General features: G+C 51.3%; 2 protein-coding genes across 2 annotated transcripts in view; one reads left to right on the top strand and one right to left on the bottom strand.

Moving 5' to 3' along the window:
- The window catches only part of Hnrnpm (heterogeneous nuclear ribonucleoprotein M), a 335,755-nt gene that overhangs the window by 143,355 nt on the left and 176,563 nt on the right, over window positions 1–15,837 (bottom strand). The window lies entirely within an intron of this gene.
- On the top strand, window positions 1,370–7,491 carry Cd320 (CD320 molecule). The gene is made up of 5 exons (XM_070001879.1): window positions 1,370–1,567; window positions 6,103–6,228; window positions 6,369–6,599; window positions 6,768–6,929; window positions 7,031–7,491. Exons 1-5 carry the CDS (start codon window positions 1,441–1,443, stop codon window positions 7,171–7,173), a joined length of 789 nt encoding a protein of 262 aa, XP_069857980.1. The 5' UTR covers window positions 1,370–1,440; the 3' UTR covers window positions 7,174–7,491.

Genomic DNA, 15,837 nt, shown 5'->3' with positions numbered 1-15,837 from the left:
CAGAAAAACCCAGAAGTGGTGCTGTGGCTCAAGCAGTAGAGTGCTAGCCTTGAACTGAAGAGCTGAGGGACAGTGCCCAGGCCCAGAGTTCGGGTCCCACGACCACCCCCCCCAAAAAAAATAGCTGGACTTTGGCATATGCCTCAAGTGGTAGAGTGGCAGCCTTGAGCAAAAAACCCATGGGGCAGCACCCAGGCCCTAAGTTCAAGCCTCAGCCCTGGCATCAAACAAGAACAAAAAAGGAAAACCCTAGCCATCTTAAAATGCTTACTTTGTACTAGTGGGAAGCCCTCAGGGTTATCCTTGTATCTTTCCTCTCTAGACAGATGAGACACATGAAGCCCACTCTGTGAGTTGGGAGAGAAGAGGATGATGTGCAATGATGGTGAGAGATCGCATCCAGGTGGGAGGATCAGGTGGGCAGAAGAGAGGTTAGGACACAGTGAGGACACAGTGATGATCAACACCACATCACAACCCTCTTGGAACTTAGAGTGGAGAATCAAATAATAAACAAAAATAAAATGAGCACCAAAGCAAAAGGAGGAGAGAACAAGGCACCTGGCTGCCTTTCGTCCGTGTGTCTGTGTGCTGTTTCCTATGCTTAAACTCAGGCTGGCATTCTACCACATGAGCCACAGCTCCACTTCCAACTTTTTGGGTGGTTGTTAATTGAAAAGATTCTCATGAACTATGAACTTTCCTGTTCTGGCTGGCTTTGAACCATACTTCTAAGATGTCAGCCTCCTGAGTAGCTAGGATTACAGGCTTGAGCCACAGGTGTCCCAGCTGGCTGCCACATTAAATCATCAGACAGCAATGTTTGCGACCTTGTACACAAGGAATGAGAAGTGGTATGGGACATAGAATAGTTCATTAAAATTTCCAGAAGTTTCTGATTTCAAGTAAACACTATTAACCAGCAAGGAGCTCAAATTTTTCCTTCCTTCCTTCCTTCCTTCCTTCCTTCCTTCCTTCCCTCTCTCTTTCCCTCCCTCCCTCCCTTCCTTCTTTCGTTTGTTCTTTTTCTTTTTTCTTTTGATTTGTTTTTTTGCCAGCCCTAGGTTTGAACCCTGGGCCTGGGCACTGTCCCTGAGCTTTTGGGCTCAAGGATAGAGCCTTGAACCTCACTTCCACTTGTGGGTTTTTGTGGTTAATTGGAGTTAAGAGTCTCTTGGACTTTTCTGCCCAGACTGGTTTAGAACAGTGATCTTCATATCTCAGCCGCCTGAGTAGTAAGGATTACAGGAACAGGGCGGCTTAGCAAGGACCCTCGCACTCTGATATTTACGGTAGGCGCAGCCGCGGGCGCCACACGAGCAGAGGACCTCGAGCCACGCCCCCTCTCTGATCCTGCGCGTGCGTAGAACTACGAGCGGGGCCGGCCGGTACTTTGTGGGTGGTTGGCGGCACGGCTGGGGCGGTGCGACTAGCGGCTGGATGGCGCGGGGCGGAGAACGACGGACGGTGGCTCTTGGCCTAGTGCTGCGGTTGCTGCTTGGCTTCGGACTAGGCCTAGAAGCCGCCCCAACTTCGGTCAGGACCCAGACTCCAATCCAGGCCCCAGGTGAGTTAAGTCCCCGCGTAGCCCGCCGCAGCCCCTCTAGCCGCTCCGCCCCGCCCTGTGCGCGCCGGGAACGCCTTGCCATTGGCTGCGGCGCTTGTCCGTCTCGGGGCACTCCCCCTGCACGTGGGGTTGGAATTCTCGCGCCGCGAACCTGCGAGCCTTGAATCTTGGGGGGCGACGCCAGTCGTTAACTACCCCGCGCACCCCACCACACACACTCCTGCCCTACACTGCCGTGACCCCCACTGTCACCTCCAGGCCGCCCTTGAGCGCAGCGCGGGGTGGACCGGGCTGGTGGTAGGCACCGCGTAGCCCGACCTCCAACCGCGCAGGGCGGCTGGTCGGTCACCAGGCGCCTCCCCGCTGCAGGTGCGCCTTCCAAACCAAAAAAAAAAAAAAAAAAGAGAGACAATCCCTTCGCCCCTCTTCCCGAGGCCTTGCGGCTGGTTTCTTGAGCAACTTAAGACAACTCTCCCAGATTCTCCTTGGCTTTCTGCCTTACAGAACGAAAGGGCTTCTTTTTAATCCCAGCTACCCCAGGCCCGCCCCAACTTCACAAGTTAAAATTGACCCAGGTCGGGGGACACGTTCACCCTGACCCAAGTTGTATTGACATCACTCCCCCCCCCCATTTTTTTGGCGGGACTAGGAATTGAGCTGAGAGCCTCGTGCTTACTAGAAATCAGGCGTTCTACCGCTTGATCCACGCTTCCAACCTCCTTCTCCACTGGTTATTTTCGAGGTGGGGGTCTCGATTTATGCCTGGCCTGGGCTGGAATCCATCTTCTGCTTCTCATGTCTCTGGGGATGACTGGTGGACTGCGGTCCAGCCATTGTGCTTCCCCCATAGCTGGGAGAACAGTTGTGTACCACTGTGCCCAGCCATTGGTTGAGATGGGGGTCTCCTGGACTTTTATACTCAGGCTGGTCTCCATCCACTATTTCCTGATCTCTGCTTGTCAAGTAGCTGGGATTACAGACTTGAATCCCACCAACTGGCCCTCTTGCCTTTTTAAACTAGGAGTCACCCCTAAAGTCTCTGGATTTTTAAGTTAAGTGTTCCTGGATCTTCCAGTGAAGATGATTTCTTAGTTTTGTGGTGGTCTTGGGGCTTAAATGCAGGGCTTGCACACTGTCTCTGAGCTTTTTTGCTCAAACCTAACACTCTACCACTTGAACCACGGGTTTTTGGTGGCTAATTGGAGATAATTGGCTAATTGGGGAGTGGAGCCAATACAGACTTTTCTCCAGGCTGGCTTTAAACTGTGATCCTTAGGGGCTGGGAAGGTGGCTCAGTGGTAGAGTGCTTGCCTTGCATGCCTGAGGCCCTGGGTTCGATTCCTCAGCACCACATAAGCAAAAAAGAAAAAAGCCAGAAGTGGCACTATGGCTCAAGTGGTAGAGCGCTAGCCTTGAGCTGAAGAGCTGAGGGACAGCGCCCAGGCCCAGAGTTCAGGCCCCACGACTGGACCCCCCAAAAAATAAATAAATAAACTGTGATCCTTAGATCTCAGCCTCCTGAGTAGCTGGAATTATAAGAACTATCAGCTCCTGGCCAAGGTTGCAATCATTTTAACCAAGCATAGAGCTCTACATACAGAGTAGGAACTCTGATGTAACCTGTTTTCCAGGCACTGCCCTGGGTAGGGGCATGAGGTCACAGCCCTGACCTGTATTCATTGTGCAGTCTATGGTTAGACTTGTTCTGTTTTTTTTTTTGTTTTTGAGACAGGGTCTCCCTAGGTCATCCAGGCTATCCTTGAATCTTGATCTTCCTGCCTTCGCCTTCTGAGTGCTGAGATTACAGGCATATACCACCACACCCAATGTTGCTGCTCGTTTAAAGGACCATTATATAAATAGGAGGGAGAGGTTTGTGGGGTTTTAGTGTACCTAGTTTACAAATGAAGAGATAGGCTGTGAGGGTCTATGCTGCTCTCTGAAATGCTACAGAGGCACACACACAAAAAGGCCAGGGTGGGAAGATCCACAGGTGTCAGGGTGTGAGTTGTGCTAGGAAAGGCAAAGGCTGCACTCCTGGAGGCTGCCAGACCCCTGGGGGCAGGGAAGGAAGCCAGCTCTGGCTGTCTCCAGCTCTTCCGGGCTCTGCAGAGCTCCAGGGCAGTGTGATCTGCAGGTATAGTTAGGCTGCTAGGCCTGAGAAGAGGACTGGCTGTGGGGACAGCGGGGTGTGGACAGCTCAGGGTCCAGGCCCCACTTGTGCCCCACCAGGTCAGCACACAGACCCAGCTCTCCCTGTCCAGAGTCCAGGAAGGCCCAGGTCTCATCTGACTCAGCTCAGACCCTCTGATCTGCTGTCCTGCCAGTGTAGCACAGCCCTGGGCTGGATCATGAAGTCGCAGTCCTGATCTTCCCCATCAAGTCAGTGGAAGGACGGATATTACCCCTGTTTTCAGTGAGGGAGGTAGAGCCTCCTGCATCTCTTACGAGGGACGTAAGGCTCCTCCCTGAAGCCAGCTGGATCTAGAGGCTGTGGAAGAAATCCCAAATGTAGAGTTGGGGGAGGGAAGCCCCTTCTAGGCAGGGGTAGACAGGGAGGGTGGAAATGAGTCAGGTGAGGACCGAGCTTGAGGAGGAAGGCTGTGGGAGGATGGTGGGGAGCACAGGGCGGTAACTCAGGTCTCTGCTGTTGGGCTCTTGTGGATGTCAGGTCTTGGGGGCCTGATGAGGCGGGTGGCACATTCAGGTCATGGGAAGTGGTCAGACCTGGGAAGAGTTGTGGTTAGGTAACAGGACTTGGTGACTGAGCAGTCTCTCTACCCAGGACCTCAGTTTCCCCTTTGCCAAGCAGCTGGGATAGAATATGGCCTGTTGACCATAAACTCATCCCAGAACACTTTGGGGAAGGTCCCTTCCCCCACTTTATTTTTTTTTTTGATTCTTGACAGGGTTTTGTGTTTTGGTCAACAGCTAGGCTAGACCTCAGTCTTCCTACCTACAGCTCCTGTATAGCTGGGATTACACATATCACCGGGCCCAGCTTTTTGACTGAGATGAGTCTCGCTAACTTTTTAGCCTGGGCTGGACTTGAACTAGATCCTTTAGCTCTCTGCCTCCAAATTAGCAGGGATTACAGGTGTGAGTCACCACATTTCGCCCTACTCCAGTCTGTTTAGCCATGGACTTGGAGGATGCCAGAATGGGCCGTCTGGTTCGAGTCTCTAGGGTTATGGAAACCTGTCTTGGGACACCCAGCTCTGCCCTAGCTTTGTGGCTCTCTCCTTTTTTTTTGGTGGGGGGGGGAGGGTACGGTCGTGGGACCTGAACTCTGGGCTTGGGCACTGTCCCTCAGCTCTTCAGCTCAAGGCTAGCGCTCTACCACTTGAGCCACAGCGCCACTTCTGGCTTTTTTCTTTTTTGCTTATGTGGTGCTGAGGAATCGAACCCAGGGCCTCAGGCATGCAAGGCAACCACTCTACCACTGAGCCACCTTCCCAGCCCGGCTCTCTCCTTTTGTGTCTTCTACAGACTGGAGAGTGTAGCCATCCTACCCAGCAGTTGTCCTTGTAAGGCTGTGGACTTCTGCATTCAGCAAAGGATGGTTACCAGTGTCAGTGCACCACCTGGGACCTAGCTTGGCCCTTGCTGATTCAGTCCAGGACCACAGCCTTTTTTTTTCTGCTCCTGGGCCTTGAACTCCGGGCTTGGGAGCTATATCTGAGCCTCTTTGTGCTCAAGGCTACTGCTCTATGCTACTGCTCTACCACTTGAGCCACAGAGCCACTTCCAGCTTTTTCTGAGTAGTTCATTGGAGATAAAAGTCTCATGGAACCAGGAGCTGGTGACTCACGCCTGTAATCCTAGTTACTTAGGAGGCTGAGATGTGAGGATCATGGTTCAAATCCAGCCCAAGCACAAAAGTCCATGCGACCTTTTTTTTTTTTTGCCAGTTGTGGGGCTTGAACTCAGGGCTTGGGCACTATCCATGAGCTTCTTACTTGAGCCACAGCTCCACTTCTAGCTTTTTCTGTTTGTATGGTACTGAGGAATTGAACCCAGGGCTTCATGCATGCTAGGCAAGCACTCTACCACTAAGTCACATTCCCAGCCTCCATGAGACTCTTACTCCAGTTAACCACCAAAAACTGGAAGTGGTGCTGTGGCTCATATGGTAGAGCACTAGCCTTGAGCTGAAGAGCTCAGGGACAGTGCCCAGGTCCAGGCCCAGAGTTCAAGCCCTTGACTGACGAAGGAAGGAAGGAGGGAGGGAGGGAGGGAAGGGAAGGGAAGGGAAGGAAAAGAAAGAAGGAAAGAAAGAAAGGAAGGAAGGAAGAAAGAAAGAAAGGAAGAGAGAGAAAGGAAGGAAGGAAAAAGGAAAGAAAGAAAGGAAGGAAGGGAGAGAGAGAGAGAAAGGAAGGAAGGAAAAAGGAAAGAAAGAAAGAAAGAAAAAGTCGCATGGACTTTGCTGCCTAGGCCGGCTTCAAACTGTGATCCTCAGGTCTCAGCTAAGATTACAGGCATGAGCCACCAGCGCCGGCACTTAGGCCGTCCATGCGTCGCTGCGCCTCTCGCAGGTCTCGGCAGCGGCTCATGCCCGTCCACCAGCTTCCAGTGCGGTACCAATGGCTACTGCGTGCCCCTCACCTGGCGCTGCGACGGGGACCGCGACTGCGCCGATGGCAGTGATGAGGAGGAGTGCAGTGAGTGGCACCGGGGCGGGACTTCCGGAGGCGGCGTGCTAGGAGTGGGCGGGGCCTGAGGTGGGATTTAGTGGGGCTCGGGGTGGGCCGGAGGACCACCGGGTTTCCCCGGGCAGGTGTTGACTGGTCCTGTGCCCCAGGGATCGAGCCGTGTGCCCAGGATGGACACTGCCCACCCCCCTCTGCCCTCCCGTGTTCCTGTGACAACCTCAGTGGGTGCCCCGGTGGCATCAGGGCCCCGCACAACTGCAGTCAGGGGCTGTGCCGAGAGGACGAGCTGCGCTGCGCGGCGACCGAGGCCTGCGTCCCTCACACGTGGCTCTGTGACGGCCACCCTGACTGCCCCGACGCCAGCGACGAGCTGGGCTGCGGTGCGTACCTGGGTGCGGGCCGGCTGGCAGGTCTGTACCCCAGGAGGGTGGTGAGATGTCCCTCCTCAGCAGAGATGCACCCAGGATGGGTTGTCGAGCCCCAGGGCTTCCCTGGACCCCACGCGTGTCCCTCCTGTCCTTCAGTACCTACTGCCTGGCTCATTGCAGAAACCAGCCTGGACACCAATGAGACCTTCCAGGAAGGGAGTACCACTCCTGTGGCAACACCTGTTACCCTGGAGCGCATCACCTCCCTCCAGAATACTACAGCCACCCTTACAGAGAACCAGGCTGGAAGCCCCAGTGCCTACAGGGTTGTTGTGGCTGCTGGTAAGACAGACAGACTCGCTGTCGAGGGCTCGGGGCAGGCCAGCAGCAGAGGGCTTCTGTCTCCTCGGCTTCACTCCGTGTCTGTCTGTCTGTCTCCCCAGGGGTGCTGAGTGCCATCCTGGTGGCTGCCACCCTCCTCCTCCTGTTCCGCCTCCGAGCCCGGGGGCGCCTGCCCCCCATGCGGTTGCTGGTAGCTGTGAAGGAGTCCTTGCTGCTGTCCGAACGGAAGACCTCACAGCTCTGAGCGCTGCCCGCCGCCCGGGCTGGCAGCCAAGAGGACACGCGGGCTATTGTTTGCTGCCATCTGGGCCCTCAGAGGCCTGGACTCTTCTGCCACCAAGAGCCTTGAACCTGAGCTCCTCCAGATGTGGCCCTGAGGCAGGGGGTCCTCACGCTCCTCTTCTTGGATGCAGGGAACCTGGATGGACAACAGGCAGGACCACAGCCAAGCTGAGGGGCTGGTCCCGAGCTGCTCCCAGACTGTTGGACAGTTTTGTTTAGACACTCCTGCCACCCCATCACAGCGGGGAGGGGGCGGGCAATTAAAGTTCCTTCACATTTCTACCTGCCCATGGGCCTCTGTCTCCGCTTACCTGGGCAGCTGGGGGCGCTGCTGTCCCCCTCCTTCCAGAGATGACAGGACTCAAGGATCTGATCCTGGCTCCTCCCAGCCACCTTGCTTCTTGCTTCTGGGAGCACCGAAGTGAGGCCAGATGGCGAGGTGGTCAGTATTAACAACAGCTTTAATGGAAGAAGGGTTTGGGGGGGTGCCTCCCTCATCCCTGAGTTGGGGGACCCCCCCAATTCAGCCTGGTTTCCCCCTGGGAAATGGAAACTGGACTGGCCTGTGTTCCAGATTGTTTTGAATTGTAGGATTAGGCTAGGCATTGTGGTGCACAGCTGTAATACGAGCTACAGTGGAGGCGGAGATCTGGAAGATTGATCGCCAGTTACCCCTCAGTAAAAAGCTGTGTGTAGCCCAGCACTGGTGGCTCACGCCTGTAATCCTAGCTACTCAGGAGACTGAGAATCTGAGGATCACGGTTCAAAGCCAGCCCAGGCAGGAAACTGTGAAACTCTTTATCTCCAATAAACCTCCAGAAAAAAGAACAAGACGTGGCACTGTGGCTCAAGTGGTAGAGTGCTAGCTTTGAGCTGAAGAGCTGAGGGACAGCGCCCAGCCCAGAGTTCAAGCCCCATGACCAAAAAAAAAAAAAAAGCTGTGTGTAGTGGTGTGTACTTGTCATCCCAGCTCTGCAGGAAGCATAAATAGGTGTATTGCAGTCCAGACTCACCGAGTTGAAACTAACTAAGAAACTAGAGGGGCTGGGAAGGTGGTAGAGCACTTGCCTTGCATGCCTGAGGCCCTGGGTTCGATTCCTTAGCACCACATAAGCAAAAAGAAAAAAGCCGGAAGTGGTGTTGTGGCTCAAGTGGTAGAGCGCTAGCCTTGAGCTGAAGAGCTGAGGGACAGCGCCCAGGCCCAGAGTTCAGGCCCCACAACTGGACCTCCCTCAAAAAAAAAGACTGGGTGCCTATGACTCATACCTGCAATCCTAGCTACTCAGGTGGCTGAGAATAACTGTTCAAAGCCAGCCCAGGCAAGAAGTCCCATGAGACTCTATCTCCAATTAACCACCAGAGAGTTGGAAGTGGCACTGTGACTCAAGTGGTAAAGCACCAGCCTTGAATGAAAATATAAAGGACAGTGCTTAGCCATGTATTCAAGCCTCAATACCCTCCCACCCATACACAGAAAAATAACTAGAAGTAAAAATGGGCTGAAGGCACAGTTGGAAGTGGAAGAGCACCTGCCTAATAAGCGTGAGGCCCTGAGTTTAACCCCCAGCATCAGCAAGAAAATAACAATTAGGCTTTATTGGTGAGATCCAAAGAAAGAAAGACAATATGTCATCAAAACCCAGCACTGCTGGGGTTGGAGGGACAATATGCCAGATAGAGTGGCGCATTGTAATCCTAGCTACTTGGGAGGCAGACTTTGGAAGGATCTAGGTTCAAGGCCAGCTTAGGCAAAAAGTTTGCAAGACCCTCATTTTCACCAACAAGCTGTGCATAGTGGTGCATATGTATGATCCCAGCTCCATGGCAAGCATAGGTAAGAGGATCAAGGTCCAGGCTGGCCCAGCCAGTGAGAATAAAAATAACTAACGTAAAGGGAACTTGGGAGCATAGTTCATATGGTAGAATGCTTGAGTAGCAGACACCAAGTTCAACCCTCAGAGTTGCCAGAAAAACCTAGGGCAGTCGTCTTTCTGGTGGTTTCCATAGGAAGGAGAGGGTGAGGTAGGGCGAGCAGGCTCAGGATTGGCTGGTTTGTGTAATTTCTGTAGGCACAGAAGTACTGTGTGTTGCCTGGTAGTTGGCTCTGGGGTAGGTCAGGTGGAAAGTGTCCCAATGCCCAGTGAAGTAGACTGTGCAGTGGGTGGCCTGCATGTGGAAGACCTGTTCCAGGCAGGAAGTAGTTTCCTCTCAGAATGATATAGCCTGGGAGTGTGGGGGAGCACATCCCTAGACTGGTCCATGAGTTCTCAGATGCTCCAGTGTGAACAAACACAAAAAGGTGACAGGCTGGGTGCGGTGAGCCTGGGCAAAAGTTAACCAGAGCCAGGCCCTGGTGGCTCACCTGTAATCCTAGCTACTCAGGAGGCTGAGATCTGAGGATCACGATTCAAAGCCAGCCCGGGCAGGAAAGTCCGTGAAACTCTAATCTCCAATAAACCACCAGAAACCGGAAGTGGCGCTGTAGCTCAAGTGGTAGAACATTAGCCTTCAGCTGAAGAGCTGAGGGACAGTGTTCAGGCCCAGAGTTCAAGTCCCATGACCGACAAAAAAAAAAAAAAAAACAGATCCTAGCTCCAAAACAAGCTGAACATAGTAGTGCATGCCTGTAACTCAGCTAGGTAGGAGGTGGAGATAGGAAGATCATGGTTGAAGGCTGGGCAAAGTTGGTGGAAGGCTATATCTGAAAAAAAGAAAAAAGAAAAACAAAAGGACTTAAAGTAAGGCTCAAGCAGTAGAGCACTTGCCCATACTTGTCCACCAAAATCCTATGGGGTTGTAGGGACCCCTGGATTCCCCTTTGCAGAGAGGAAGCACTCTAGCATCCCTAGGGCTAGGCAGGGCTCTGCTGCCAGCTGACCCCAGTTATCCCAGCAGTAGGGGAACACTGGGGTTCCACAGAGGGTATTGGGCTTCTGATATCTGGTAGGGAATAAGTCTGTGGTCAGGATGACAGGCAGACAGACCATTTGCATACCAGGAGGGCTTCCTGCATGCAGTGGCTTTGTGTGTGTGTGTTGCGATGTCAATCACACCATTGCTCACACACATACCCTTTCTTCAGGAAAATTCACCTCACCTAAAGTTAACTATTAACGTCTCCAAGTGTACAATTCGATGGCATTTAGTATAGTCATGGTGTTGAGCAACCAAACTTCTGGTTCCAAGAGATTTTCCCTCTGTCTGTCTGTCTGTGTGTCTCTCTCTCTGTCTTTTCCCTTTTGGTGATTACTGAGAGATTGAACTTAGGGTCCTGTGCTTGCTAGGCAAGTACTCTACCTCTTGGCCACCACTCCAGGCCGGCTTTTTTCCTGATTAAGCACTTTTCTGCTCACAGCCTGGCCTCAAACTGTCATCTTCTGAGCTCAGCCTCCAGAGTAAGCTGGGATTACAGGCCTGAGCCACTGCACTTAACCCAAGAGATTTTTCATCACTCCCAAAGAAAACCCTATTCCCATTAGCAGCCTCTCCCCATCTCTCCTCTGCAGCAGTTGCCAAATGGAATCAAAATTGTGGCATATGGGATCTTCAATGGCTTCCTCCTCTCTCTGAGTGGAAACCCTTTCCAGATTGAAATTGTAGCCTTTGTCAGGCCCCCACTGTGTAGATTAGCCATGTCCTGCTTGTTGTTCAGTCAGTAGGTATTCGATTGTTTCCAATGTCTATGCTTAAAAGGTACACGAACTGGAGGTCATACAGATTGTTTGGTTTTGAGACAGGATCTCACTAGCCCAGGCCAGCTTGGGACTTGAGATTTCCTGTCCCTGGACTTTGCCTTGGCTGGCTTTGAACTGTGAGCCTCACATCTCAGCCTCTTGAGTAGCTGGGATGACATGCTGGCAGAACTGTCCTCCCTCAGCCCCCCCCCCCATCTCCTACATCATCTCCCTCAACCACTGTTCATCTTCCATCCCCACAGCTGTGTTATCTGCTGTGACCTTTGTCACTGTTGTCACCTCCTGGGGTCACAGCCCTATCTCTGCACATTCTTTCCTCCCCAGATCACTTATCAAAACAGGCAAATCTACAGGGCTATTTCCATGTTGGAGTAAATCCTGGTAGGGACATACTAAAGTCACGAAAGTACCTTCAAGTGAAATAGTCAATAGGCCAGAGTAGAAAATTTGAGTCTATTAATGCCTTTTTCATGTGCTATTGGGATGAATAAATCAACAAAATGTGGCTCATTCAACCACATATGTGCCTTGGATTGTTCAGTAATTATTCACAGCTCTCACCCCTTTGCTCCAGCTATTCCTCGACTTCAACCCAGGACTATGCCTCTAAGCGGCAGTATTTACTTTGCCTCTTTTCTTGGCATCTGTCTGAGTTGTGTAGCAAATCTCCTTTCTCTGCCCTTCATAAACAATAAACCAAGATGTGATCTATTCATATAGTGGCATATTCAATCATAAAAAAAAAGCTGGGCACTGGTGGTGGCTCACACCTGTAATCCCAGCTACTTAGGAAACTGATATGTGAAGATTGTGGTTCAAAGCCAGCCGTAGGGTCCATGGAGTTGGGGCTCATTTTGGCAGAGCACTAGCCTTGAGCAAAATAACTCAGAGTGTGTAGGCCCTGAGTTCAAGTCCCAGGACTAACACAAAAAAAATTATAGAGGGGCTGGGAATGTGGCTTAGTGGTATGGTTCTTGCCTGGGCTCAATTCCTCGGTACCACATAAACAGAAAAAGCTGGAAGTGGCGCTGTGGCTAAAGTGGTAGAGTGCTAGCCTTGAGCAAAAGAAGCTCAGGAACAGTGCCCAGACCCCGAGCTCAAGCTCCAGGGCTGACATACATACATGTGCGCGCGCGTGCACACACACACACACACACACACACACTATATATATATATATATATATATATATATATATATATATATGTGGAATTTAAATTTTTACTTTGGGTTTATTCTGGAACTATATAGTGGTGATGGCTGCACAGAGGTGTGACTTATCTCAATTACCAAAACCAGGGATGGAAGACATGCCCACATGTTTGTGTGCTGGTGGAACAATCTAGTAGAAAATGGATGGGATAATTTGGGGGGGGGTGACCCTTTGCTCCAGAAGCTGGGGGGAGGGGTCAGGAACTTGAGAGACAGGATTTCTGGTAAGTTGGTTCTCATGACAGAAGAATCCAGAGTGGTTTGGCCCTGTGCAGGTTGGCTGGTTGGTGTTGAGGGCGGCATCTGTGGACGTTGCCCAGACCCTCACATTCTGCCTCAAGCACTGGCGAGCAGCGCTGTGGCACCACTTTGGTGAGCACTAGGTGTGCATCTGAAAGAACAAAGTGTCACACAGCAAGCTGCCGCTAGAAGGCACCCACGCCCTACCCCCACACCCTCCAGCCCCAGGCTGCCTGCAGGACACAGTTCCCCATCAAGGGACCTTCAGCTTTTTGTTATTTTTGTTAAGCATATGCATAATTCACAAATAGATTACAGTCACACAACCCATAGTGACACTGTATTTAGTAGCAACTTAGAATGGGGAAGGGTTACATTAAGAGTACTATGGGCAGGGGGCAGCTCAGGGGTAAAGCACTTGAGGGGAGTGGGAGGTGGGAGGAGGGGATAATGGAGCTGAACACTTCTGATTGTCTGGTGACATCATATCCCTATGACATCTGCAGCCTCGTATCATAGCAGAGAGCATGGCTCATGTGCCTGTGGTAATGCTGTTATAAAAGAGCCTACTGTGCAGCCTTACAGTTATTTCATTAGGCATTTTCATGCATGCTAGCTAGCCATAGTATTAGCTGGCCATTCCCCCCTATTCAAGAATACAATGGCCGGTGCCAGTGGCTCATGCCTATAATCCTAGCTGCTCAGGAGGCTGAGATCTGAGGATTGCAGTTCCAAGCCAGCCCAGGCAGAAAAGTCCATGAGCTTTTTTTTTTTTTTTGGTCAGTCGTGGGGCTTGAACTCTGGGCTTGGGCGCTGTCCCCGCACTCTTCACTCAAGGCAAGCACTCTACCGCTTGAGCCGCAGCACCACTTCCAAGCTCTTACATCTAATAAACTACTCAGGAAAGCCAGAAGTGGTGCTATGGCTCAAGTGGTAGAGCACTAGCCTTGAGCACAAAGAGGCTCAGGGACAGCACCCAGGCCCTAAATTGAAGCCTCAGGACCAGAAGGGGAAACAAAAAAGAATGCATTGAGGATCTAGGTATGGCAGTGTATTCTCTTAATCCCTGCACTGTGAAAGCTGAGGAGAAGAATCCTGACTTTGAGGCCAGCCTGGACTACATAGGGAGACCATGTCAAAAAAAAAAACAAAACAAAACAAAAAAAACAACACACAATGAAACTGAGCGCCGGTGGCTCACTCCTGTAGTCCTAGCTATTCAGGAGGCTGAGATCTGAGAATCTCGGTTCAAAGCCAGCCCGGGAAAGAAAATCCGTGAGACTCTTATCTCCAATAAACCACTAGAGGGCTGGGAAGGTGGCTCAGTGGTAAAGCGCTTGCCTTGCATGCCTGAGGCCCTGGGTTCGATTCCTCAGCACCACATAGGCAAAAAGGAAAAAGCCGGAAGTGGTGCTGTGGCTCAAGTGGTAGAGCGCTAGCCTTGAGCTGAAGAGCTGAGGGACAGCGCCCAGGCCCAGAGTTCAGGCCCCACAACCGGACCCCTAAAAAAAAAAAACTAGAAAACCGGAACTGGTGCTGTGGCTCAAGTGGTAGAGCGCTCGCCTTGAGCTAAAGAGAACAGGGACAGTGCCACAACCGACCAAAAAAAAAAAATGATAAAGTGCACATAACACAACATTTACTAACTTTATTCTTCTATTCTTTTTTCTTTTTTTGCTAGTGCTGGGCACTGTCCATGAGCTTCTTTCGCTAAAGGCTAGCACTCTACCACTTGAGCCATAGGGCCACTATTCTGCCTTTTTCTGTTTATGTGGTACTGAGGAATGGAAGCTAGGGCTTCATGCATGCTAGGCAATACTCTACCACTAAGCCACTGAGGTTTAAACCCAGGGCCTGGGCATTATCTCTCAGCTTTTTCACTCAAGGCTAGTGCTCTACCACTTGAACCACAGTTCTACTTCCAGCTTTCTGGTGGTTAGTCTTATGGACTTTCCTTCCCAGGCTAGCTGCAAAGTGTGATCCTCAGATCTCAGCCTCCAGAGTAGCTAGGATTACAGGCATGAGCCATCAATGCCTGGCCTTTTTAAGTCTTTTTTTTTAATTTTAGTAGTACTAGGGGTTTGAACTCAGGGACTCAGACTAGCTAGGTGGGTGATCTGCTGCTCAAGCCACATCCCCAGCTTTCCCATTTTAAATTTTATCTTCCTCTTCTGTTTTCTTTCAGGCTGGTTCTCTACCCCTTGAGCCATACCTCCTGTCTGGCATTTTGCTGGTTAATTGGAGATGGAGTGTCAGACTTTTCTACTTTGGCAGGCCTCAAACCACAATCCTTCAGATTTCAGCCTCCTGAGTATCTAGGATTACAGGTTTGAACCATTGGTGCCCAGCTGCACTTGCCTTTTAACTGTGCCTGGTTCCATGAGGTGGGGTACATATTTCTCCTCTCACGGTATCAAAGATTTACAGATTTTTGGAGCTTTTAGGATTTCTGGATGAAGGCTGCTCAACTTTGGCATGCATTTCAATCCTTTCCTCTTGCTCTTGGTGTCTGTGGCTGGAGGTAAATCCTCCTTTACTTATGGGTCATCTGCAATCTCCCCTGTGGTCGACCACTTCTGTTTTTCATCTTCCTGCTTTGTCTTGAGATCTATTTTTTCTATGTGAGATTACATCCATTCTCATCATCCCTTTCTACTCCTTTGGTTCTGTCTGTCTCTGATTTTTCTTCTCCCATCTGTGTTCCCTCTGGGCCATCCCTCCTTTTTTGTATGTGTATGCTGGGCCTGGGACTTGAACTCAAGGCTTGGGTGCTTTCTGAGGTTTTTCTGGTTCAAGGCTAGCATACTACCACTTGAGCACCACAGCTCTGCTTCCTGCTTTTTGTGAAGTAAATTGGAGATATGTATCGCAGCCATTTTTTTTTGGTCTGGGCTGGACACTCTACTTTGAGTTAGAGACAGGAGTATCTTGGGTTTCTCTGTTGGCTTCGCACTTTGATCCTCAGATCTCAGCCTCCTGAGTAGCTAGAATTACAGGAATGAGCCACCAGCACCCAGCTTATAGGGGAACTCCTGATGAAACCCTGGACTCAGGATGAGTTCCTTGAGGAGCCTGTGGGAATTTACACCTCTACCCGGAGCCTCTTCCACTGTCCTCAGAGAGTCTAAAGGAGACCTAAAGGATGCTGTGTGGATGGTTTGGAGCAGAAGCCACAGGGACACAGGGACATGGATGGGCTTTCTCTCTACCCTCCTGCCTGATCCCTGACTACTGTGTGATGTTAGGCAAAAGATTTTCCCTTTCTGAGCTTGGAACCATTTTATCTGTAAGGAAAGGAAGGCAAAGGAAGACCCTGGAGTAGAAGGAGGCGGCTTGTTTAGTATGCTAGATGGCCTGGGGGTCGCTTAGTAACAGCAGAGTCTCCATGCCTACTTGCTGTCTGTGGCCCTAGCAGAGGCCACCGATGCAATGAGCACATACACATACAGTCCTGGATCTCTCTGGGCCTCTGGGGAAAG

The sequence above is a fragment of the Dipodomys merriami genome, unplaced genomic scaffold (assembly GCF_024711535.1).
Source record: "Dipodomys merriami isolate MVZ:Mamm:240054 unplaced genomic scaffold, mDipMer1.0.p SCAF_6, whole genome shotgun sequence".
Classification (NCBI taxonomy): Eukaryota; Metazoa; Chordata; class Mammalia; order Rodentia; family Heteromyidae; genus Dipodomys; species Dipodomys merriami.
This window is presented reverse-complemented; position numbering and strand designations above follow the sequence as displayed.